Raw genomic sequence first — 27,252 nt, 5'->3', positions numbered from 1 at the left:
GGCATTTTAAATAATGTTTCAACCCTGGAAATCCCTTCCCTGAGTTTGTTGTTGTTGCTGTTTGTTGTTGTTGCTCCTGTTTTTTGTTGTTTTTGCTGTTTGTTCAGTGACTTTCCTGGACTAATCCTGTAAAGTCTTTATTCTTTACTGTGTGTAGCCATTGAAGTTCCTACTCAGTTAGCTTAGTGGTCAGCTATGATTGGACAGAGGTTTCCTTAAATGAGAGATTAGGTGAGAGACTAGGGCCTTCTTAGGTCTTTTGTCTGAAAACAGTGTTGCACATGTGTGGCTTTCTAGATTCCCAGGAATATGTCAGAGCTTTTCAAAACACCCCCTTTGAACATCTCGTTCACATTTTTCTTTTAAGATTTGGTCAACTGCTTATTAGCCCGAATTGATACACTACCTCATGCAGCTTCAGTGTAAACAGTTGCTAATGATTGTTTTTAACAAATGTTCCAGTTTGATAGAGCTATTCACACCGAGCAAGCTCTCAGTCTGGCCAAATAAAGACAAATACTAAGGATGGAGCTTTTCAGGAAACTGCCAGATAGATCAAATAGTGACAATTCTCTGGGGATGGGGCTTTGGGGAGCTCTCAACCTATTCTGCACCCCCACTGGCTGCTAGGCTATTCATTTTCATAGCTTCCTGAGTTCAAAGCTGTTGGCTTTCAAGGTTACTTCAGAGCTAGGGAGAGCATTATAGGAATAGGGCAAATTAAAACACAACAAAGTGCATGACAGGAGTCCCTGCTTAGTCATGGGGGATACATTCTAAGACCCCCAGTGGATGCCTGAAACCACAGATAATATTGAACCCTTTATATACTGTGTTTTTTCCTATACATACGTACAATAAAATTTAATTTATAAATCAGGCACAGTAGGAGATTAACAACAATAACTAATAAAATAGAATAATTATAACAATATACTATAATAAAAGCTATCATAGATCTTAGCATATTCATCGTATGATTTTTTTTCTTTCCTTATTAAGTCACAAACTTTCACCTTTTCACTTAAAAGGAAGCTCTTTACAGCTTCTCTCTGGCATTTCCAAATTACCAGCATCACTACTCTTGCACTTTGGGGCCATTATTGAATAAAATAAGGGTTACTTCAACACAAGCACTGCAATAACATACAGTTGATTTGATAACCAAGACACCTGCTAAGTGACTAACAGGCAGGTTGCATACATGGCATGGATACGCTGGACAAAGGATGATTCATGCCCTGAGCAGGATGGAGTGGGACAGCGTGAGACTTTATTACACTACTCAGAATGGTGCGCAGCTTCAAACTTATGAATTGTTTATTTCTGGAATTTTCAATGTAATATTTTTGGACCATGGTTGACCACAGGTAACTGAAACTACAGAAAGTGAAACCATGTTTAAGGTAGGACTACTATATTCTTATCAAGATTCAGTTGTTTTTCTTCAACAGATATTCCTCAGATTCTTGCAAACCTTTGGCTGATTTCCAGAATTCTGAAAAAATTATTTTGAAAATTTTTGCCAGTTTTCTCACTGCTTTTATGAAGGAGATTTTTTTGAGGCCCTTACTATACCATTCCATTCCAGAAGTGCTTCTCCTCTTCTCTGTTACTTGAAAACTCACTGGTCTATCTTGTACTTTAAATGGTCTTTTATCCATGCATGGTTTTGTAACATCATGCATTGGTCACTTGGAAAATATTGGTTTACTGAGGTGTGTAGATCTTCCTAATGTTGACACATTTCATTATATAATATTTAAAAACACATTTGTTAATATCACCACTGATCTCATCAAAAAAGGTTTTAAATTTTTAATGTGTCAGTCTCACAGTGGTGGATACAAGTCTTCCAAAATTCCAATTTTCGTTTGGAAGCTCAAACTTTATTATTAGAAACAAATACTGTCAGTCATTTTCCTAAAGTGACAGACTCACTTGTCATTCTCAGGAAAATGTTGTCGAAATACCCAAGTCTGAATAACCGCAGTTTAGTGCTGCTGCTGATTAGTCACCCTTTCTACAGTGGGGTTTTGTGACCACCCCCATGGATCCTTGCCCCACACTGAACCACTGTGTGGAGGAATCAAATCTGGATGTTTGGATCTTGTCTTCAAATATTAGAGTCACTGGCCCATGGTGAGAAGTGAACTTCAGCTTTAGGACTCAGAAGAGAGACTTGCTTGACCTGATTTTTTAAATTGAGTATAGGGGAAGAAAGGTAAAAATTGCCTAAATAAATCTGTAAAGTAAGATACTGTGGATAATAGTATGAAATTCTCCAAGTGTGAATTAGAAAAAATATTCAAGAATATAATTGGGAAGTTGCACCGAAAACAGTGCTGATAGCCCAAGATACCAGTCTTCCGGTACATAGACTAGACTATGGATAATAAAGTAAATTTGAGATGATAGCAGAGTAATAAACGTAGCCTCATAAATGTTATCTCTCAGCCTCACTGGAATGAGACAAGTTTAAAGAATAAAAGAGCATACCCTATTCCAAACAAACAAACCTAGGACAGATGACCTCCTTTATGTTAAGTATATAGTACATTAGCAATGTTTCTTGCTAAGCATGCAAAGCAACAAATATATTTTAACATATTGAAATATATGATAAAACTATAAAGGAAAAAAATGAATATTTGCATGAGAAAGATAATTCCATAGTTTAACTTCTAAGCTTTAAAACTGCTTATCTAAAGAACAGTGCTTTCTCTTGCAAAACATTAATACAGATATAGAATTTTGGTAACTTTCATGGAAATAGTATGTTTTACAAAGTGTAATATTCTGCTTTCTACATAAAAATAATTTATTAACAAGTTTGTTTTTATTACTTTTGTGATATTCTTCATGAGTCTTCATTCAGTTAGTAATGTCTTATGAGTAATTCCTCTTAGAACAACCTGTTTTCTTATGGTCATTGAAAGCATGTGGATTTCTAAAGTTCTTACAATATCAATCAGATAGTTGTAGTACCAGTGAAATTAATTATTTCTTGCCTGTCATCCTAGAGGAAAATCATTTCTAGTGTATCATTAGACTATCTAAATGTCTTTATGAACTTTTTCCTACTTCATTGAGAACAGTAGAATTTTGAATTCTATGCAGTGTTTACAGCATCTCTTGACCATTTTGTCGTCTCTTTTTCATATACCTTTTGCAGATATTGGTTTCTTTATACCCTGTTTAAATAGACTTGATTTCTAAAGAGAATAAATCATCCTGTCTAAGTGCGAGGAATGCCCCAGAAATATGGAACAATATACAAGTTGGAGATAAACCTCACCATTGTGACTAGGCTCTGCCAATGATGTTTTTCTTAACTGAAAATAATGTATTCTCTAAATCCAGTACAGGAGATTACTGTGGTAATCTACTCATCAGTATTTTTCATTCCATTCTAATTATTATGGATGGATTTTATTTATTTTGCTATTTTAGTGGGAAAATGTAATCTATGTCCAGTCCATCCCAGAAGGGGAAAGCAATGCTGTAATCAACAGAAATGTCATAGTAAAACTGTCACAGCTCTATTCTACATAGAACCAAAAGTAGTGAAGAAAATTTTCCTTAAAATATTCACCCTTATATAGTAAAGAAGAGATGATATTAAGTCTTAGAAATATCTATTAAAATTAATGAACCATAGAAATGCAATCATCAAATCATTTAAAATATTAAGAATTTTCTACTAATACAGGTTTTCTTTTAAAGTATTATCTACTTATGGAAATGTTCTCTAAGTAACTGCCATTTATGTAAGACTTAGATGTAAGAATGTCTTACTTTATTTGTAATACATTTGCCTGAAACTTCAAATGCTTCACTTATTTTCCAAGGCTTAACTATTCATTTTTTATTGCAGCCCTTTGGAGTAAATCAACCTGGACCTTATATCATGTATACAACTGTAGATGCAAATGGATATCTGAAAAACGGTTCAGGTAAGACAAGATACGATATCCTTAATATGTAAAAGCACCTTTAATCAATATATTGGCCAAATAAACTAGGTAACAAAAATTATCATGTTTTCATGCCCTTTATAAAATGTCCACTTTTTATATTATACTTAGCCTTTCCATAGACTTACATTGGTAGATGACAAAAGGTCTTCATGACAAATAGTAATTCCTAATATATCCCTCTTATGATGGAGCCAAATCATTGCCTTATTTTTCAGTTGAAGTAACAGAGATTGGGAGAAATTACTTGAGTTATCTTCATCAAAGTGTGAAGTGGTAAATTAGTTAATAAAACTCATCTTAGAAGAAGTTAAAACGTAGGAATCCGGCTTAGACTAATCCTAGTTTTTTCATATGTGGAATAGAAGCTGGAATATTACATAGAGGGTTTTTGTTTGAGTTGGGGTTTTTTTTGTTGTGGGGTTTTTTTGGTTTGTTTGTTTGTTTGTTTGTTTTTGGTAAGGAAGACTGGCCCTGAGCTAACATCCATGCCCATCTTCCTCTACTTTATATGTGGGACACCTACCACAGCATGGCTTGATGAGCAGTGCTAGGTCCACGCCTGGGATCTGAACCAGCAAACCCCAGGCCACTGAAACAGAGTGCACGAACTTAACCACTACACCATGGGGCCGGCCCCTATATAGGGGGTTTTTTGGTATATGATTATAAAGAAAAGAGTCTAGTTATACATTTGAATAAATAATAAAGGGAAATGCAATCAAGACAAAAAGGAAATAAGACTAAGCAATTATGTCTGCTTTTGACAGATGAGATCCAAATCACAGTAAATACAAGTGGGACTGTTTCAGTTCACTAAATCAGAAAAGGAATCCTAACATGTTATATGCTTCTTTGAGACTCCTAGAGTCCTAATCATGAAGAAGGATAAACAGAGTTGCTGTTATTCCTCCATTTTTATGGACCAGACAAAAGGGAAGAACTCATTATAGGGTCATTCTCAGTTTATATAATGGCCAAACATAAATCAAATATACTAGAGTGAGTTTCCTTTTTGGCTAATTGTACACGTTTAGAACTCTCAGTCATACCACTGCCTCAGCACAGAAACATACCATAAAACAAAATGGTTTAAAAAATTCAAGGAGAAATTGACAAACACAGTTATAGTCTAATACTTCAGTATACCACTGTCAGGCAAAGAAATTTAAAATAAATAAGGATATAGACTATTTGTACAAATTACTTATGCTTTAATTCAGATACATAGTAAACTGTACAAAAAAGGTTCAGGACCAGCTGGTTTATCTTTTGTCAGTTAGTTCTCTTACACTTTCAAAATGCAGATAATTTCAGTGCTAGGTAAGATATTCCAGAACATAGGAAAAAAAGATGAAATTACTTATTTCATTTCATGAAGCTACTATAACTTAGGCAGAGCCAGCATACTCAAAACCAAAAACTTAGCTCAATGAAAAATTCTATCTAAAATACTAACAATTTAAATTCATCTCTATTTTGAAAGAATTGCTTACTTAACACCGTCAATTAGGTGATTATCTCAGGATTGCACTGATGGTTTAAAATGGGGGGAATCTCTTTATTATCATAATGAGATCAAATTTTTTAAGACCTATCGTCTTATTTTTTCGTATACTGATAGATTGTGTAAATCTTCCCATGTCTGTCCGCATAGCTAGTCCTAATTTGTTTTGGGATTGTTTTGAATGCTGATACAATAACTAGTCTAGACAATCTTCTATTGTTTACTTTTTTCAATATAATACAACAATACAACAGCAAAGATCTACGTGCATTTATTTCTGTGCAATTAAATGAATAATTCTCACTTCATAGAAAAAAAATCTTGGAGAATATTCATCAAATTCTTAACGTTTATCCTGGACCAAGAATTTAAGAGATTCACTTCCTACTTGGTACATTTCTATAACTATATACTATGTTAGTCCTTTTAAATTTGATTTTTAAGAAAGATAAATTTTATAGCAAATCAAAGCATATCAAAACTATTACTTTTAAAATTAGATGTCAGAAATATTTTTTAATTCTGTGATTGGTGATTCGCTAAAAAAAATATTTATTGAACCTCTGCTACAAACCAGACATTGACGCCTAATAGGATATTTTACAAGAAACTGAAAACCCATTCTAGTAATATTCACTACTCATTAGTATTTTTTTAAGTGAATGGAAGATTATTTCCTTACCATGATTTCTTTTTAATCTACCCCAAAACAATAAGGGAACATTGGGTTTATTCTTACTAAATTTATCTTTACTTCTTCCCTGGAGTGGAAAGGAATTTGTAAGCATAAAGGGAAAGGAGAGATATCTACCAAAACAATAAATGCAATTGAATTCACAAATCAAACGAATGCATAAATTTCATGTTAAAAAATCATAAACAAAAATAAAAGGCAGTACCAAACTGGGAAAATCTAAATGTCTAACAATAGAGAAACAATAAACTGTGCCATTTTATAATAATTTCTAGCCTACAAAATATTTTAAAGTAATGGATTTTTTCCTGTTCTCTTGTTAATGGACATTTATGCCCAGTGTTTTTTCTTTTTTTTAATTGCAGTAACATTAGATTATAACATTATATAACTTTCAGGTGTACATTGTAATATATTTTGAATCTGTGTAGATTATGTCATGTTCACCACCCAAAGACTAATTACCATCCATTCCCACACACCTGGGCCTAATCACCCCTTTTCCCTCCTCCGTGTCCCCTTCCCCTCCGATAACCACCAGTCTAATCTCTGTTGCTATGTGTGTGTTTGTTGTTGTTCTGGGTTTTTTTAAAAGATTGGCACCTGAGCTAACAAACATCTGGTGCCAATCTTTTTTTTTTTTTAATTCTCCCCAAAACCTCGCAGTACATAGTTGTATGTTCTAATTGTGAGTGCTTCTGGTTGTGGCATGCAGGATGCCACCTTAGCATGGCTTGATGAGCAGTGCCATGTCTGCACCCAGGATCTGAACCAGCGAAACCCTGGGCCGCGGAAGCAGAGAGCCCCAACATGACCACTCGGCCATAGGGCCGGCCGGCCCCATGTGTGTTGTCGTTTTTATCTTCTACTTATGAGTGAGATCATTCGGAATTTGACTTTCTCTCTCTGACTTATTTCAATTACCATAATATCCTCAAGGTCCATCCATGTTGTCACAAATGACTGGATTTCATCATTTCTTATGGCTGAGTAGTATTCCATTGTGTATGTTTACCACATCTTCTTTATCCATTCATCCCCTGATGGGCATTTAGGTTGCTTCCAAGTCTTGGCTATTTTGAATAATGCTGCAATGAAATAGGGGTGCATATATCTTTATGCATTCGTGTTTTCATGTTCTTTGGATAAAGACCAAGCAGTGGAATAGCTGAGTCATATGGTAGATCTATTCTTAATTTTGTGAGGAAGCTCCATACTGCTTTCCATAGTGGCTGCACCAGTTTGCACTCCCACCAGCAGTGTATGAGGGTTCCCTTCTCTCCACATCCTCTCCAACACTTGTTTCCTGTCTTGTTAACTATAACCATTCTGAGCAGAGTGAGGTGATATTTCATTGTAGTTTTGATTTGCATTTCCCTGATAGTTAATGATGTTGAACATCTTTTCATGTGCCTGTTGGTTATCTGTATATCTTCTTTGGAAAGAACTCTGTTCAGATCTTTTGCCCACTTTTTAATCGGCTTGTTGTTTTTTGTTGTTGTTGAGACGTATGAGTTCTTTGTATATTTTGGATATTCACCCTTTACCTGAGATATGGTTTGTAAATATCTTCTCCCAATTGTTAGGTTGTCTTTCATTTTGTTGATGGTTTCCTTTACTGTTCAGAAGCTTTTCAGTTTGATGTAGTCCCATTTGTTTATTTTTTCTATTGTTTCCCTTGCCCAGACATGATATTTGAAAAAATGCTGCTAAGACCGGTGTCAAAGACTGTACTGCCTATGTTTTCTTCTAGAAGTTTCATGGTTTCGGGTCTTACATTCAAGTCTTTAATCCATTTTGAGTTGATTTTTGTGCATGGTGTAAGATAATGATCTACTTTGATTCTTTTGCATGTGGCTGTCCAGTTTTCCCAACACCATTTATTGAAGAGACTTTCCTTTCTTCATTGTATGTTCTTGGCTCCTTTATCGAAAATTAGCTGTCCATAGATGTGTGGGTTTATTTCTGGGCTCTCGATTCTGTTTCATTGATCTTTGTGTCTGTTTTTGTGCCAGTACCATGCTGCTTTGGCTCCTATAGCTTTGTAGTAGCTTTTGAAATCAGGGTGTGATACCTCCAGCTTTGTTCTTTTTCCTCAGCATTCCTTTAGCTATTCGGGATCTTTTGTTGTTCCATATAAATTTTAGGATTCTTTGTTCTATTTCTGTGAAAAATGTTGTTGGAACTTTGATGGGGATTGCGTTGGATCTGTAGATTGCTTTAGAAGTGTGGACATTTTAACTATGTTAATTCTTCCAGTCCAAGAGCACAGAATATCTTTCCATTTCTTTGTGTCGTCTTCAGTTTCTTTCAACAATGTTTTGTAGTTTTCGGTGTACAAGTCTTTCACCTCTTTGGCTAAATTTGTTCCTAGGTATTTTATTCTTCTTGTTGCAATTGTAAATGGGATTGTATTCTTAATTTCTCTTTCTGCTACTTTGTTTTTAGTGTATAGGAACAAAACTGATTTTCGTATGTTGATTTTATATCCTGCAACTTGACTGTGCTCATTTATTATTTATAAAAGTTAATTAGTGGATTCTTTAGGGTTTTCTACATATAAAATCATATCATCTGCAAAGAGTGACAGTTTCACTTCTTGTTTTCGAATTTGGATCATTTTTATTTCTTTTTCTTGCCTGATTCCTCTGGCTAGGACTTCCAATATTATGTTAAATAAGAGTGGTGACAGTGGCCATTCTTGTCTGGTTCCTGTTCTTGGAGGGATAGCTTTCAGTTTTTCTCCATTGAGATATTTGCTGTGGGTTTCTCACATATGGCCTTTATTATGTTGAGGTATTTTCCTTCTATACCCATTTTATTGAGAGTTTTTATCATAAATAAATGCTATGTCTGTTCAGATGCTTTCTCTGCATCTATTGAGATGATCATGTGATTTTTATTCTTCATTTTGTTAATGTGGTGTTATCACGTTGATTGATTTGCAGATGTTGAACCATCCCTGCATCCCTGGAATAAATCCCCCCTAATCATGATGTATGATCTTTTTAATGTATTGTTGTATTCAATTTGCTAGTATTTTGTTGAGGATTTTTGCATTGATGTTCATCAGTGATTTTGGCCTGTAATTTTCCTTTTTTGTGTTGTTCTTGTCTGCTTTTTGTATCAGGATAATGTTGGATTTGTAGAATGAGTTAAGAAGCTTCCCCTCCTCTTAAATTTTTTGTAAGAGTTTCAGAAGGATAGGTATTAAGTCTTCTTTGAATGTTTTGTAGAATTCACCAGGAAAGCTGTCTGGTCCTGGACTTTTATTTTTTCACAGGCTTTTAATTACTACTTTGATCTCCTTACTGGTGATTGGTCTATTCAAATTCTCTACTTCGTGGTCCAGTTTTGGAAGATTCTATGATTCTAAGAATTTATCTATTTCTTCTAGATTGTCTAATTTATTGGCATATACCCTTTCATAGTATTCTCTTGTAATCTTTTGTATTTCTGAGGTGTCTGTTGTAATTTCTCCTTTTTCATTTCTGATTTTATTCATTTGAGCCTTCTCTCTTTTTTCTTTGGTGAGTCTAGCTAAAGGTTTGTGAATTTTGTTTATCTTTTCAAAGAACCAGCTCTTGATCTCACTGATATTTTTCTGTTTTTTTTTTTTTCAGTCTCTATTTCATTTATTTTTCCTCTGATTTTTATTATTTCCTTCCTTCTACTGATTTTGGGCTTTGTTTGTTCTTCTTTTTCCAGTTCCTTTAAGTGTACAGTCAGATTGTTTATTTGGGATTATTTCTTGTTTGTTGAGATAGGCCTGACTTACTATAAACTTCCCTCTTAGAACTGCTTTTGCTGTATCCTACAGATTTTGGCATGTCGTGGTTTCATTTTCATTTGTCTCCAGGTATTTTTTGATTTCTCCTTTGATTTCTTCGTTGACCCAATTGTTGTTCAGTAGCATTTTGTTTAATCTCCACATTTTTGTGACTTTTCTGATTTTCTTCCTGTAGTTGGTTTCTAGTTTTATACCTTTGTTGTCAGAAAAGAGGCTTGGTATTATTTCAGTCTTCTTAAATTTATTGAGACTTGTTTTGTGGCCTAAAATGTGATCAATCCTGGAGAATGTTACATGTGCACTTGAAAAGAATGTGTATTCTGCAGTTTTTGGATGGAATGTTCTGTGTATATCTACTAAGTCCATCTGATCTAATGCGTCATTTAAGGCCAGTGTTTCCTTATTAATCTTCACTTTGGAGGATCTATCCATTGGTGTAAGTGGAGTTTAAAGTCCTCTACTATTACTGTGTTGCTGTCTATTTCTCCTTTTATGTCTGTTAATATTTGCTTTATATGTTTAGGTGCTCCTCTGTTGTGTGCATAGATATTTGCGAGTGTTATATCCTCTTATTGGATTCTTCCCTTTATCATTACATAGTGCCCTTCTTTGTCTCTTGTTACAGTTTTTGTTTTAAAGTCTATTTTGTGTAATATAAGCATTGCTACCCCCACTTTCTTTTCTTTGCCATTTGCATAGAGTATCTGTTTCCATCCTTTCACTTTCAGTTTGTGATTGTCTTTAGATCTGAAGTGTGTCTCTTGTATGCAGCATATATATGGGTCTTGTTTTTTATCCAATCAGCCACCCTGTGGCTTTTGATTAGAGCATTTAGTCCACTGACATTTCAAGTAGCTATTGATAAATATGTATTTATTGCCATTTTGTAATTTTTTTTCTGGGTGTTTTAGTAGTTCTTCTCTGTTCCTTTCTTCTCTTTCTCTCTCCCCTTGTGGTTTGATGGCTTTTTTTAGTAATATGTTTGATTTCTTTCCTCTTATTTATTTGTTTATTTATTATAGGTTTATGGTTTGTGATTACCATGAGGTTCATATATAATATTCTATGTATATAGCAATCTATATTGAGTTGCTAATCGCGAGTTTGACCTCTTTCTAAAAGCTCTACTCTTTTATGCCCCTCCTCCCACATTTCATGTTCTTGAATTCTTATTTTGTATTTGTCTATCCATTACCCTCTTATCATTGAAATAGGTAATTTTACTACTTTTGTCTTTTAACCTCATATTATCTTCATAGGTGGTTGATCTGCTACCTTGACTGTATTTTTGCCTTTACCAGTGATTTTGTTGCCTGGTTTTTTTGTTGCTGTTGGGTTTTGTGGGGGTTTTTGATAATTTTCTTATCCCTATTTGTGGTCTTCTCTTTCCCATTTAAATAAGTCCCTTAAGCATTTCTTGTAGAACTGGTTTCTTAGTGATAAACTCCTTCAATTTTTGCTTGTCTGGGAAGTTACTTATCTCTCCTTCCATTCTGAATGATAACCTTGCTGGATTGAGTATTCTTGGCTGTAGGGTTTTTCCTTTCAGCCCTTTAAATAAGTCATGTTGCTCTCTTTTAGCCTGTAGGATTTTGGCTGAGAAGTCCTTCAATAGCCTTATGGGCTTTCCTTTGTATGTCACTTGTTGCCTTTCTCTTGCAGCTTTTAGGATTCTCTTTTTATCTTTAATTTTAAACATTTTAATTATAATGTGTGTTGGTGTGGGCCTCTTTGGGTTTGTCTTGTTTGGTGCTCTCTGTGCTTGGATGTCTGTTTCCTTCCTTAGGTTAAGAAAGTTTTCAGCTATTATTTCTTCAAATAGATTCTCTGCCCCTTTGTCTCTCTCTTCTCCTTTTGGGACACCTATAATGTGAATGTTAGTGTGCTTGATATTGTCCCAGAGTTCCCTTAGACTGTTCTCGTTGTTTTTAATTCTTTTTTCTTTTATCTGTTCAGCTTGGGTGATTTTTTTCTAGTCTTTCGTCCAGCTCACTGATTGGTTCTTCTCTATCATCTACTCTGCTACTCAGTCCCTCTAGTGAATTCTTCATTTCCAGTATCATATTCTTCATTTCTGATTGGTTTTTTTTTTATATTTTCCAATTCTTTGTTGATATTCTCACTGTGTTCATCCAGTCTTCTCCCAATATCAGTGAGTATCCTTATGGGTTTTTGTTTGAACTCTTTGTCAGGTAAATTGCTTACTTCTGTTTCATTTAGATCTTCAACTGGGGTTTTATCCTGTTCCCTTACTTGGAACCTATTCCTTTGCCTCCTCATTATGCCTCTTTCTCTGTGCTTATATCTCTGTATTAGGTGAGTCAGTTATGGCTTCCTAGCTTGGAGAAGTGGCCTTATGTAACAGATGCCTTTTGAGGCCCAGCAGTCACCAGTCCAAATGTTCCAGGAGTGGACCCTTTGTGGGCTACTTGTGTCCTTCTGCTGTGGCAGGGTTGCTGTATTACAGGTACCCAGGGAGTCTAGGCTTTCCTTCCCTGGCTGGCTGTTTCTAAATTGGGTTTGAAGAGCCATAGCACCATTGGCTACAAGGTCTATTAGTTTTCCTGGTAAATGAGTAGGCACCCAGTGTAGCTGGTTGCTAGGCTCAGGGGCTTACAGTTGCCGTAGGCTTCCGGCCTGCAAGGCTGTTGTCAGCTCTGTTAGGATTTCAGCTGAGTCAGGCTGGCCTCAGGCACAGGAGCACCCAATTGTTTCAGGCTTTGGAAGGTGGGGATTGATCCCCTTTGTGGCTTTTGTGAAGCACAGATCTTCTGCCACTGTTAAGCCCCACCCCCCACAGATCCACATACACCATCAACACAGTCCTGGCCCATGCACACTTCCTGACCCCCTGGGGCATACCCACTCGCCCCACTGCAGAGGTGCCCACCTCTCCACCAATGCCCCCCACAGTTCACCTGGTCCTTACACAGGCCCTGCCCCACGAGGCCAACACACTCAGGTGCCTGTAGAATGTCAAGGCACCTAGTCTGTGCAGGCCAGTAAGTAGCCTGAGGGCTTGCTGTTTGGTGGAGCCACTTCCTAATGTGGGCTGCCCGCCCTGGCTGAACTGGATAAAGTCTATGCTCTATTGGGTGTGGCAGACCTCTGGGCTAACAGACCAGGGTAAGAACTACCAATGGGGTCTGCCAGCCCCCCTCTACTAAGTCACAATAATGGCTGCTGCCAATGTCTCAGTATCTGGAGAGGTCTCATCTCTCACCAAGATGCGCCCAGAGCCTACCAGGTGAGTCCCTTTTCACCAAAGGACTGTGCACCTTTCTTTCTGGTGATTTTAGGTTGCTCTTCTAGACAGGTGAATTTGTGCATGGGCCCTTTAAGAGCCGGTTTTTTTCAGCTTTCGTCCATTGGCTTTTCTGGTGGTATTCTCTGCTGCAGCTAATAGCCAGAGAAGCCAGATAGTAGGACACTCGTCTCAGTTGTGCTGAGTTTAAAGAATGCTTATAGTGGTAATGTGCCCCCACTAAGGTCCCCACTCCTCTAGGGAGGGCTCCGTACCTTAGGGTAGCCCCCACCTGGCCGGCTGTGAAGCTCCATGGATCACAAAGGTGACTTTTTTCTCTCCAGAAGGAATTTCTGCCCTTCCACCTGGGTCAGGACTGAACCTTGTTGTGGGGGTTCCTTTTATCCAGTTTTCACTTCTCTCTCTGGGGTAATTTTTCCAAGAGTAGCTGTAACCTGGTTGTGTTTGTGGAAGGACGTGAGTTCAGAGTCTGCCTATGAGATCTGACCTTAAAATAATTTTTAATGAAATGACTAGATCTTTACGGTATAAATTTTGGGAGGGAGGCACATCTATATATATAATCCAAATTCTGTGTGTGCGTATGTGTTTTTAAGTCTACCTGTGTGTAGGAAAAATATAAAAACAAAATGACGTATAGAAATGTTACTATGATTATCTCTTGGGTGTAGGGTTTTCGTTTTTATATATTTTTTGCATTTTAGTTTACTACACTGATCACATATTGCTTTTAATTTAAGAAATACAAACTAATAGTGATAAAATATTTTATATGTACACCATATTTCATGCATAAATGTATGTTCTAAACAGGGAAGTGGCACTTAATTTATTTAGGAAGTACTATAATGAAATCCTGCCCCAAATCTTAAAAGGTTGAAAATTCCTAGTTTAAATATTAAGCATGTTGAAGTCTAAAGAAATATTACATGGTTAAACCATATACTCCAACCCATCCAGCCCCACCAGTAGAGAACTTTCCACTCTAGGAAGAGAATGACCACATATATGTACTTCAGAAGCTGCAACCCTGGTTCACTTACAGAACAGCTAAGGGTCACTACTCATTAATGGGTCACAAAATTAATGTAGTGGCTTATGATAAGCACTTTTTATTTAATAGAATAAAAGAAAATGGTCAAAAGTATCGAGTACACCAAAGATATAATTTTAAGTATTGTTTCATGAAGGTTTTATTTTAGCAGTTTGTGTATGTGTTCATACTGAGTGATGATGTAAAATGTAGTTTTTATTATGGGTTGTGGTCAAACAACTTTGAAAGCCACTGCCAGAGACAATAACCAGCCTTAGTGTTATTCAAAAAGGCCTGGCCTAATTATCCTCTTGCTTATAGATAGATCTTATCATTGTTACCAAATACTCTCTGATCTTACTCCACTTCCTAGCAAAGCCTGAATAGCCAAATGTTATTAGATAGTTACATTACAGAGAAGTCATTAATTTTCTCAATAACTTATAGTTGCTGACAGATCAAAAGAATAAACTACATTTGTCATGAGCATTTTAGGAGCTAAACTCCTCTAGTTTTGAATCTAGGATTTTGTTTACTACCCTTGTAAATTAGCTGGAGATCTACAATGGGGATCCATAGTCTGTAAACAATATTTGATATGAACTTAGAAGATTGGAGCACATTGGCAAAATTGTGTGAACAAGTGAGTTGTTGGTTTTTTTGTGAATAATAACATTCTTAGACCAAGAATTGTTTTTCTACCCCTTAGATTACCTATTTGGCCCTGTTATTTAAAGGTTACTCTAAGGTACTATTTGTGAACGTATCTGAGAAAAACATAAGTAACCCTTGCCTACTGTGCACCCTTCATTACATGCCTCAAATCAAAGAGCCGTTGAAATGTATGGCAGGCTGAGAGCACAGCATGGCAAAGGGCAAGGAAGCATTTGGATGAACAATATAACAAAATTCATATTGACAGTAAATAGTAGATTACTGAGGAAAAGGATTTGTTGTAACACATAAGCACATTGTCTTTCTATAATTTTAATTACAACCTTTCAGATTTCTTCATTTAATCAATTGTAAATTACATCTTCCAGTGTCAAAAAACATTTTATTCTTCATGTTCATTTCTCATATACACATTTTCTGAAATTATCGTCAAAGTATAGTCATGTTCCATTTATCCACATGTAACTATCCATAAAAGAACTTTTTTAGTCCCAAATCATTTTAACTACTCATCACATTTTAAATTGTCATACTCATAACAGCCAAAAATTTTATCTTGAGCAGTCCTCAACATTAAGGCCTATTTTTGTGTCAAAATTCATAATTCATAACAAAAGAACATGGCAAGAGTCGTTATGCCCTCCTGGATTATCCATGACATTCTTCTCTGAAAGAATGAATTCTTGCAAGAGGAGTCATTCCCTTACCTTAATCTCACATCAACTAAAGATCTGGCAGGAATAGCAAAGTCAACAGAGATAAGGATGAGGGACTCAGGTTATGGTGATTTTCTTTTATTGAAATGAAAGAAAGAAACAGAGGGAGGGACGGAAGATAGGGAATAACTCTAAGCAGTAACTGATATATCCTCTTGATAGCACTGAATGAATCACAAGAAATACAGAAAGTCTGAGAAACTGTAAGAAACAGCAAATTATTCTGCTGTTCACAATTAGAAATCCTATCTGCACAGATGCAAATGAGTCAAAGTCATATTCTGGAAAATCAAAGGAAAGAAAGCCAGAAATTATAGTACCAACAAAAACGAAAGATTGGCTTCATGAAATTCTATTTACAACCTGATTTCCAGCATAGTATTGCAGTTAATGTAGATCTTAATACTGAAGGAAAAACTGCCAATAACAGCTTTGGGAACAGAAAGTGGGAGAAAAAATATTATTTGTCTATTCTGTGGTCTTTGCTAGCAAATGTTTTGTCATTCCAAAAGTTGTAAATAATCCAACAAACCCTGTCTACTGCGCAAGTTTATTTGGTACAAAGGAATTTGATTAAAATCTCATTCCTTACCCAGTAATACCACTGATGTATTCCTTCTCATTGCCTTAATCTTACTTAAGGACTTAACTATTTTCAATATCCGTGCTTTCCTCTAACTTCATACATAACACAAACCATAGAAGACTATTATGTGCTACAATAAAAGTTGAAATTCACACATATATTATGTATACAATGCCTGTGACAGAGGAAGCACTCAGTACACACTGAACAAATACAAGAAGGAAATAAAATTCTTGAGATGATTTTCTCATGTATGCTTAAGTGAAATATTGCCGATACAAGGAATAATTTACCGTAAGTTAAGTCTAAAATTGAAATAGAATAGTATTTGAAAAAAAACTAGATTCTGCATCTGCTTAATTAATTTTTCACTACTTCCTATCTTACATTCATTAGAAGTACAGTATCAAGGAAAGTAACAAAAGTAAATTTAAGGAAGAGATGTACTGATTTAATTACCAATTTTATTTTTAGCAATTTACTCATAGGTATTTGCTTTTTTAAGCTAGCTCTACCATGAAAAAAATTCCAAATTTTTATTCTCTCATATGCATTTTCCATTATTAATCTAGACTTCCTAGACCAGAAAAACAACAGAAGAATTAGAGGCCATGAAAAACAAATATATGGTACAGACTCATAATTAGATTGTGCCTGTTCAACATAATGCCTCTAGCTCCCCACAAATACCTAAATCATGGATCAGTATTTTCTTGTGTTTCCATAACCCCTAACATTGGTCATTGCAAATTTACATAACAATTGTCTGAACAGTTTGTCCTCAATAACATCAGAGATTAGCTTCTAGAATGTTGAGATCTCTTAAAAACCTAGTTGTAGACATTAATCTTGCTAAAGCACAGCTCTTTTTATATCCCTAAGTGGTTTCCTACTGCCTGAGAATCAAGGACTTCAGAATTGAGCCCTAAAATATCTACCAGCCTTATCTGTCTCTAATTCCCTTTATGCATCCTACATATCTCCAGCTTTGTTTCCAGTATATCTTGCTTTCTCCACTTCCACGATCAATGCCTTTGTTCACCCTTCCAATGTCTACCTCTTCCCCATCCCTGTATATCAGAACTTCCAAATATGACAATACTAGCACTGTGCCATCAGTCTGTCACTAAGCCCACTCCTGAAACTAGAAATAAACTCTCTTTCCACTAAATGGCTGTGTCATTCAGCTGTTAATAAAGCTGGATTAAAACTCTAGACTATTTAATTACAAAGCTAGACATTCTTAACACTACTCCAGTATTTTTAAATGTCATCTTGTGAAAGGTTAAGGTATTCTAAAAAGAGTAAATTATCCGTAATAGTTTTGTTTCATTTCTATTTAAACCATGGTAACTGTGTAAAGTGAAGTGATAACTATAATTTAACAAACACAAACTGTTGTTTTATGATGTTTCTCTGTCTTTTTTATTGCTGTAGGGTTATGGTTTTTGTACTTCATCATCTTTTTTTTTCATAATGATTTCAGAAACAGGACTTAGATAATGGTTATATTCCTTGGCTTTCTGGAAGGTTGCTGATCCTACTTTATTTATTTAGTAGTTGAGTGATTTGTATTTCCCTAGTGATTAATGATGTTGAACATATTTTTATGTATTTATTAGCCATTGGGCTATATTTTTTGGCGAAACAGCTATTTAAGTTCTATGCCCACTTTCTAATTGTTTTTGTTTTTCTTATTGTTGAGCACACCCATATGATTTAAGAGTTTTGCTTTCTTATTATATTTCATTTAATAGTTACAACTGCATAGCAGCCTTTCAAATAACTGATTAAAATGACTGAATTTAATTATAATCTTAACTGTTAAAAATGTAACTGCTTTGTTCTTAAATGAAGAATGTTAGAAATATTAGATGTTTTAGGGTGAATCTATTGTCTTCTTGAGGTTGTATTAGGAAAATGGAAATCTATCTTCTTTAAATCAAGGAAGAAAGAAATGCAGAGCAGAACACCAGGATCATAACTTTAACTTATTGTCCTGGGAAATTTTCTCTTCTTCCTATCTATCAGTATATGTCCTATTATGATACTATATTTTTTTATTCTTTTGTATTTTAATTTTAAAAACTGAATTGGTAGTCCAAAGTACACGAGATGAGAAACAAGGGAAAACAAGTGACAAAATGGCAGCATTAAGCCCTCATATACCAATAATCACTCTAAATGTAAATGGATTGAATTCTCCAATCAAAAGACACAGTGTGGCAGGATGGATTAAAAAACAAGACTGAACAATACTCTGCCTCCAGGAAACACATCTCACCTCCAAAGACAAACAGACTCTCAGGGTGAAGGGATGGAAGATGACACTCCAAGCTAATGGCAAACAAAAGAAAGCAGGTGTCACAATACTTAGATCAGCCAAAGTAGACTTCAAGATAAAAAAGACAAGGAGAGACAAAGAGTGGTAGGATAAAAGGATAAAAAAGGGACACTCCACCAAGAAGACATAACACTTATATATGCACCCAACACAAGAGCACCAAAGTACATAAAGCAACTATTAACAAACCTAAAAGGAAATCTTAACAACAACACAATAATAGCGGGAGACCTTAACTCCCCACTTATATCAGTGGATAGATTATCCAGATAAAAGTCAACAAGGGAATAGTGGATTTAAATGAAAAACTAGACCAGATGGATTTAATAGATATATAAACAAGATTCCATCCCAAAACAGCAGAATACACATTCTTCTCAAGTGCACATGGAACATTCTCAAGGATAGACCGTATGTTAGAAAACAAAGCAAGCCTGAATAAATTTAAGAAGATTGAAATCGTATCAAGCAACTTTCCTGACCATAATGCTATGAAACTAGAAATAAACTACAAGAAAAAAGCTGAGAAAGGGACAAAGATCTGGAGACTAAACAACATGCTACTGAACAACCAATGGATCATTGAAGAAATTAAAGGAAAAATCAAAAAATATCTGGAGACAAATGAAAATGAAAATACACCATACCAACTCTTAGGGGATGTAGCAAAAGCAGCCTAAGAGGGAAATTCATAGCAATCCAGGCCCATCACAAAAAAAAATCTCAAATAAGCAATCTTAAACTATGCTTAACACAATTAAAAAAAGAACAAACAAAGCCAAAAGTCAGAAGGAGGGAAATAATAAAAATTAGAGCAGAAATAAATGAAATTGAAGCAAACAAACAAAAACAGTAGAAAGGATCAATGAAATAAAGAACTGGCTCTTTGAGAAGGTAAACAAAATTGACAAACCATTATCCAGACACACTAAGAAAAAAAGAGAGAATGCTCAAATAAATAAAATTAGAAATGAAAGAGGAGAAATTACAATGGATACCAGAGAAATACAAAACATTTTAAGAGAATACTGGAAAACTGCCAACAAATTGGACAATCTAGAAAAAATGGTTAAATTCTTAGACTCATACAACATCCTAAACTGAACCAAGAAGAAATAGATAATCTGAATAGAGCAATCACAAGTAAATAGATTGAAAGAGTAATCAAAAACCTCCCCAAAAATAAAAGTCCAGGACCAGATGGCTTTTCTGGAGAATTCCACCAAACATTCAAAGACTATTTAATACCTATCCTTCTCAAACTGTCCCCAAAAATTGAGGAAGATGGAACACTTCCTAACACATTCTACAAGGCCAGTATCACCCTGATACCAAGGCCAGAAATGAACGACGTGAAGGAAAATTACAGACCAGTATCACTGATGAACATAGTTGCAAAAATCCTCAACAAAATATTGGCAAACCAAATACAGCAGTACATTAAAAAGATCATGCACCAGGATCAAGTGGGATTTAAACCAGGGACACAGGGATGGTTCAACATCAGCAAATCAGTCAGTGTGATAGACTGCATTAACAAAATGAGGGATAAAAACCACATGATGATCTCAGTAGATCCAGAGAAAGCATTTGACAGGATCCAACATTCATTTGTAATAAAAACTTCAATAAAATGGGTATAGAAGGAAAGTACCTCAACATATTAAAGGCCATATGTAACAAACCCACATCCAACATCACACTCAATGGGGAAAAACTGAAAACCATCCCTCTGAGAACAGGAACAAGACAAGGGGTACCCACTCTCACGACTCTTATTCAACATAGTACTGGAGGTTTTGGCCAGTGCAATTAGGCAAGAAAAAGAAATAAAAGGAGTCCAAATATCCAGTGAAGAAGTGAAGCTCTCACTGTTTGCAGACGACATGATATTATATATATTGAAAACCCTAAAGAATCCATGGAAAACTATTAGAAATAATCAACAACTACAGCAAAGTTGCAGGGTACAAAATCAACTTAGAAAAATCAGTTGCATTTCTATAATAACAAACTGACAGAAAGAAAACTCAGGAATACAGTCTCATTTATACTCACAACAAAAGAATAAAATACCCAGGAATAAACTTAACCAAGAAGATGAAAGACCTATATACTGAAAACTATAAGACATTATTGAAAGACATCGAAGCTGACATAAAGAAATGGAAAGATGTTCATGCATATGGACTGGAAGAATGAATATGGTTAAACTGTCCATACTACCCAAAGCAATCTACAGATTCAGTGCAACCCCAATCAGAATCCCAATGACATTCTTCATGGAAATAAAACAGAGAATCCTGAAATACATATGGGGCAACAAAAGACCCTGAAGAGCTAAAGCAATCTTGAGAACAAAGAACAAAGCTGGAGGCATCACAATCCCTGACTTCAAAATATACCACAAATCTACAATAATCAGAACAGCATGGTACTAGTACAAAAACAGACACACAGATCAATGGAACAGAATTGAAAGTCCAGAAATAAACCACACATCTACGGCCAGCTAATCTTAAACAAAGGGGCTAAGAACATACCATGGAGGAAAGAAAGTTTCTTCCTTTTTTTTTTTTTTTTTGAGGACGATTAGCCCTGAACTAACTACTGCCAATCCTCCTCTTTTTGCTGAGGAAGACTGGCCCTGAGCTAACATCTGTGCCCATCTTCCTCTGCTTTATACGTGGGACGCCTGCCACAGCATGGCTTTTGCCAAGCGGTGCCATGTCCGCACCCGAGATCCAAACCGGCGAACCCCAGGCCGCCGAGAAACAGAATGTGCAAACTTAACCACTGTACCTCCAGGCCAGCCCCAAGAAAGTTTCTTCAATAAATGGTGTTGGACAAACTGGACAGCCAAATGCAAAAGAATAAAAGTCTTTAACCATACACAAAAATTAACTCAAAATGCATCAAAGACTTGAAGAGAAGACCTGAAACCATAAAACTCCTAGAAGAAAATATAGACAGTAAACTCTTTGACATGGGTCTTAGAAGAATCTTTCCAAATATCATGTCCACTCAGACAAGGGAAACAAAGAAAAGAAAACATAAGAAAAAATAAACAAGTGGGACTTCATCACACTAAAGAGCATCTGCAAGGCAAAGGAAATCAGGAACAAAACAAAAAGACAACCTATCATCTCGGAGAATATAGTTGCAAATCATATATCCGACAAGGGCTTAATCGCCAACATAGATAAAGAACTCACACAACTATACAAGAAAGAAAACAAACAGCGTGATCAAAAAATGGGCAGCAGATATGAACAGACATTTTTCCAAAGAAGATACACATGGCCAATAGGCACATGGAAAAATGTTCAACATCACTAATCATCAAGAAAATGCAAATCAAAACTACAATAAGGTATCACCTTACACCCATTAGAATGGCTGTTATCACTAAGACAAAAAGTAACAAATGTTGGAGAGGGTGTGGAGAAAAGGGAACCCTCAGACACGGCTGGTGGCAATGCAAACTGGTGCAGCCACTATGGAAAACAGTATAGAGACTTCTCAAAAAGTTAAAAATAGAAATACTATATGACCCAGCTGTCCCACTACTGAGTATTTATCCAAAGAAGTTGAAATCAACAATTCAAAGAGACTTAATCACCCCTATGGTTCATTGCAGCATTATTCACTATAGCCAAGAAGTGGAAGCAACCCAAGTGCCCATCTACTGATGATTAGATAAAGAAGACGTGGTATATATACTCAATGGAATACTATTCAACCATAAAAAAGACAAAATTGTCCCATTCACAACAACATGGATGGACCTTGAGGGTATTATGTTAAGTGAAATAAGCCAGAAAGAGAAGGAAAAACACCATATCATTTCACTCATATGTGGAAGATAAACTAATGTGTGAACAAAGAGAACAGATTAGTGGTTACTAGAGGGGAAGGGGGTTAGTGGGTGGACATGGGGTGAAGGGGCCCATTTATATGGTGACTGACAAATAATAATATACAACTGAAATTTCACAATGTTACAAACTATTATGACCTCAAGTAAAAAAACTGAAAAATAGTCAAAGGATCTGAACAGACATTCTTCTAAAGAAGATATACAAATGGCCAACAGGTACATGAAAAGTTGCTCAGCAACACTAATGATTAGGGAAATACAACTCCAAATCACAAGATATCACCTTGTGCCTGTTAGAATGGTTATCATCAAAAAGATAAGAGATATAAATGCTGATGAGGATGTGGAGAAAAGGGAACCTTTGTACACTGTTGGTGGGATTGTATAATGGTATAGCTGCTATGGAAAACAGTATGGAGGTTCCTCAAAATATTAAAAACTAAAACAACCATATGACCCAGCAATTCCACTTCAGGGAATATATCCGAAGGAAATGAAAACAGTATGTCAAAGAGATAGCTGCACCCCTATGTTTATAGCAGCAATATTTACAATAGCCAAGACATGGAAACAACCTAAGTGTCCATCAACAGATGAATGTATAAAGAAGTAATATGTGTGTGTGTGTGTCTGTGTGTATGTATGTATACACACACACACACACATATAGAGACATATAGACACAATGGAATATTATTCACCCATAAAAAAGGAAGGAAATCCCGCCATTTATGACAACATGGATGGACCTTGAGAGCATTATGCTAAGTGAAATAATCCAGACAAAGACAAATACTATATGATCTCATTTATAGGTGAAATCTAAAAAAAACTCCCCAAACTCATAAAAAAGAGATCAGATTTGTCATTACCAGAGGTGAGGGGAGGTGCATTGGAGAAAGGTCTTCAGAAGGTACAAACTTCCAGGTTTAAGGTAAATAAGTACCAGGGATATAATGTACAACAGAGTGACTATAGTTATCACTTCTGTGTGGTATATTTGAAGGTTGTTGAAAGTAGATCCTGAGAATTCTCACCACAAGGAAAAACGCTTTTTTCCTTTATCTTGTATCTGTATGAGATGATGGATGTTAATTAAACTTAGTCCGGTAATCATTTCACAATATATGTAAGTCACATAATTATACTGTACACAGTAAACTTAGTGCCGTATGTCAATTATATCTCAATAAAACTGGCAGGGAAAAAATGTCTCCACACATGCTCTCCCCACCTAGTGTCTAGGGTTTTTAGTTATACTTAGCTGGAAGAATAGGGAAACGTGTATCTACTACTGTAGTCTCTTCCCAGAAGGGAAAGTTCAGCCTGAGTGATTTTGATCCGGAAGAAAAACTAGTGGGAAAAACTTTCTGCCCTATGTTTTGTCCTTCTGAGTTTGACCATGCCAGTTTCTGTTGCCACAGCTGAGGTTTAGATTTCAAACGAGAGAATGGCAGTGGTAGACTGGAGGGGTTGGGAAGGTACAACAGCCTCAGACTTGCGTTTCTTGGCATTAGTCAAACACAGTTTATTCCACAATTTCAGGAGAATTCTATTGAATCAATGTTCCAAAATTCGTTTTTAAAAAAGTCTTAACCTTACTTTCATGACACAGCAGCCTTGGTTTCTTGCACTTGCATCTTGCACTTTCTAAACTTCCAGAATAAAATAAATAGTCATCTATCTAGTAAAATTTAATGTATGCACTGCTACCAGCAATTTGTTTATTGGTTCATTCATCTCATTCATGTATGTGTGAAGGGGAACATGATAATGTACAACGATTATGTATCATGGGGCCAAAAATGAAGGAATTTCTGATTCACGAGCAAAAGTACTTAAGTTTTATAGTATTCACAGTTTCATGTGAAATCTATTAATTGTGTGGTGGGATGTTTGGAGTTGCAATGAATTAAACTCATTTTATCAGGAGCAGTACCTGAAAATGCAACTGGTTTATCTTCTGTGATATACTTTCAGACCAGAATGTTTTAACATCATTATTCCCATATGATTATTTTGACTGAGTAAAGTAGAAATATGAATATGAGCATAGTACAATTTTCAGCTAATTACCTAGGATGAAAAACAAGTACCTTTATGTATGTAGCTGTATCACTGAGACCCATGATTGACCCCTAAATTAAGTGAAAAAAAATTAATATAGTATATCAAAAACAATGGAAATTATTTTACCAATTAAAATGGACAAATGGAATGTCTACATGGAGAACACCTAGGAAAAGATATGTACTATTTTATTGTTAGGCATGTTTTATGCATGAAAGTATTTTTTTACTCTATTCACATAAACTAGAGTTTTCTCATTAGCCATATGTTTTTAAAAAGTTGAAATAAATGGCTTTGACTGTAAGGCAGATTACTAATATATAAACTGCAACTCTTTCTGTTGGCTTTTAGCATAATTACTGCAACTTTGGTGTTGTAGTTTACTTAGCAGATCAGAACTACCGTAAAATCCATCAATCTTAATCTACAGCCTAAAAAGTACAAAATTCTTAAGAAAAATGTCACCACAACCCAGCTGTAAACATTAAAGGATCACTTTGAGAAACTTGAAATAATTTCAGTTAGTTGAGTGCATATTTTTAATTCCTAACACTGCATTCAGAGTACTGGGTCAGACCCCTAGATGAAGATACAGAGATAAACAGCAGGTCAGCCTTCTCCCTAAAGGGCTGGGGGTTTACTGCTGAGACTTATTGAAAACTTTAAACCATTGTCAGAAAAGATTACAACGTGATTAATTATGAGGTAAAATGTACTGAATATTCATGTGAAATACAGTTAGGGGAGTTTATTTTTTTGCTGACTGATAGGTTCGTTAAAATAGTATTTCACAGGTCCTCAGTTCATTCCACCATGCCGTGTTTGGCTCCTTATTCATGTTGTCCTACCGTCCATAAACCGTGAGACTGAGGATTTGGTATGAAAATAAATTCAGTAAAAATATTCCTAGATTTAAGTAGTATGCAAAATGGAAATTTATTCCTAAATGTAAATTTAAATTCTCTTCCTTTTCATGAAATTCTGTAATTTTAGAAAAGGTGATATATTTATTCTGAAAATGTATTTGATAGTTACAGATGTCATTGTCTCGCTATTGCAGTGGTTCCCAAACTTTGTTGCTTTTAAATATCCCAATGTCCATTTTTACTATCTTTTAGAGCTTTTGAAACATATTGTAAGGAACATAAGCCAGGAATTTGGTAAATTTGTGATGTATTCAATACATCTGTTTTCTCTTTAATACATATACAGTCATGCACCACATAATGACATTTCGTTCAATGACGGACTGCATATACAGTGGTGATCTCATAAAATTAGTAGTACCATATAACCTAGGTGTGTAGTAGGCTATACCATTTAGGTTTGTGTACGTATACTCTACAATGTTTATACAACAACAAAATCGCTTAACAATGCATTTCTTAGAACGCATCCCTGTACTTAAGTGATTCATGACTATATTGTGTTTTTCTAACATGTTTTTGGTTTTGATTAGAGCAATGGTTCTCAAACTGTAACATATTGAGTCACCTAGAGAACTAAATTAAAACACAAATTGCTGAGTTCCACCACCAAAGTTTCAACTCAGTAGGTCTGGTGTAGGACTATAGGTTTTACATTTCTAACAAGCTCTCAGCAGGTGGTCCAGGAGTCCAGGGACCACATCTTGAGAACAGTCAATAAGACTTTTCACAGCTAAGAATATACCCAAAGTTTGAAGTGTAAGTATTGTATTTTTCCTTTTTCCCTGGTATAAAGTTTAATAGATATTTAAGGACCACTGACCTAAATGACCTATAATAATTCATTTATCTTCTCCATATTCCCACAATTAGAAGTTTTTATGTCAAGTGTAATGTTAAGAAGACAATGTGGGAAATAATTTATGTTGTTACTGACCATTGTCATTATCACTTTTGTTATTATCTGTTTAAGGCATATCATTTTCCTGGCAGGGAAATCATCATAGATTACTTACTTGTAATTTGTAGCCTCTCCTATGTGGAAATGTGCAAGTAGATAATTAGCATTACCCCTCTGAGGTTGAATTACCACTTAAATTTTTTGTGTTCTAAATGTGAAACTTTTAAGTTAACTCAATGTGAAATTCTAATACACAGGTAAATTTGAAAACTAATATTTTATCTCAAAGTTACTCATCTGTAACTATTTCAGATAAATGTATGGAAACATGAGAGAGTTTTATGGTTGATGACTGAATAATTTTGCTATTTTCTTTATAATACGTGATTCATTGTAACAGAACAAATATTTTATGTTTTCTTAAAGTTAAATCAGTAACAACAGTCTAATTCTACTACCTACCAAAATGTAATCCCTGAGCCCTGTAGGAAGAAATTATACTACAGAGCTTATCATATCTTGACTTTCCCTAACTCAAAATACAAAACCACGGGGGCAAATATGCTGAAGTAAAATCAGAGAAAATAATTTTTTCATGCATTTATTAATATTGGCTCCACACATTCATGGGTTTTACTTCCACGAGTTTCTCATGATGAAGAGCCAAAAAATATCCCCTCATATGCTCAGAGCATTCTCCATAACAAAAGCCTACTCTCCAAAGAAAAAGACTTTTCCTGGAGGAATGGCATTTACCTGACACCAGCCCCCTCCAGCCTTCCTGTCTCACCTAGGGGTGTGGGGGTGGGGAGTGGATGGAAAACTAAGGACCACTTCTGAAGCTCATAGCGCAGGAACACAGGCCTACTAAAAGACTGAGATTTGCTC

General features: G+C 35.4%; 1 protein-coding gene across 1 annotated transcript in view; it reads left to right on the top strand.

Moving 5' to 3' along the window:
• The window catches only part of ITFG1 (integrin alpha FG-GAP repeat containing 1), a 266,617-nt gene that overhangs the window by 201,399 nt on the left and 37,966 nt on the right, over positions 1-27,252 (top strand). Inside the window, exon 14 of the mRNA XM_005608247.4 lies at positions 3,878-3,956. Within this exon, the coding sequence (XP_005608304.3) occupies positions 3,878-3,956 (79 nt within the window). The remainder of the gene's footprint in view (positions 1-3,877; positions 3,957-27,252) is intronic.

Source organism: Equus caballus, chromosome 3 (assembly GCF_041296265.1).
Source record: "Equus caballus isolate H_3958 breed thoroughbred chromosome 3, TB-T2T, whole genome shotgun sequence".
In the NCBI taxonomy this organism is placed as follows: Eukaryota; Metazoa; Chordata; class Mammalia; order Perissodactyla; family Equidae; genus Equus; species Equus caballus.
Note: the sequence above shows the minus strand (reverse complement) of the source record. Positions and strands in the feature narration are given on the sequence as shown.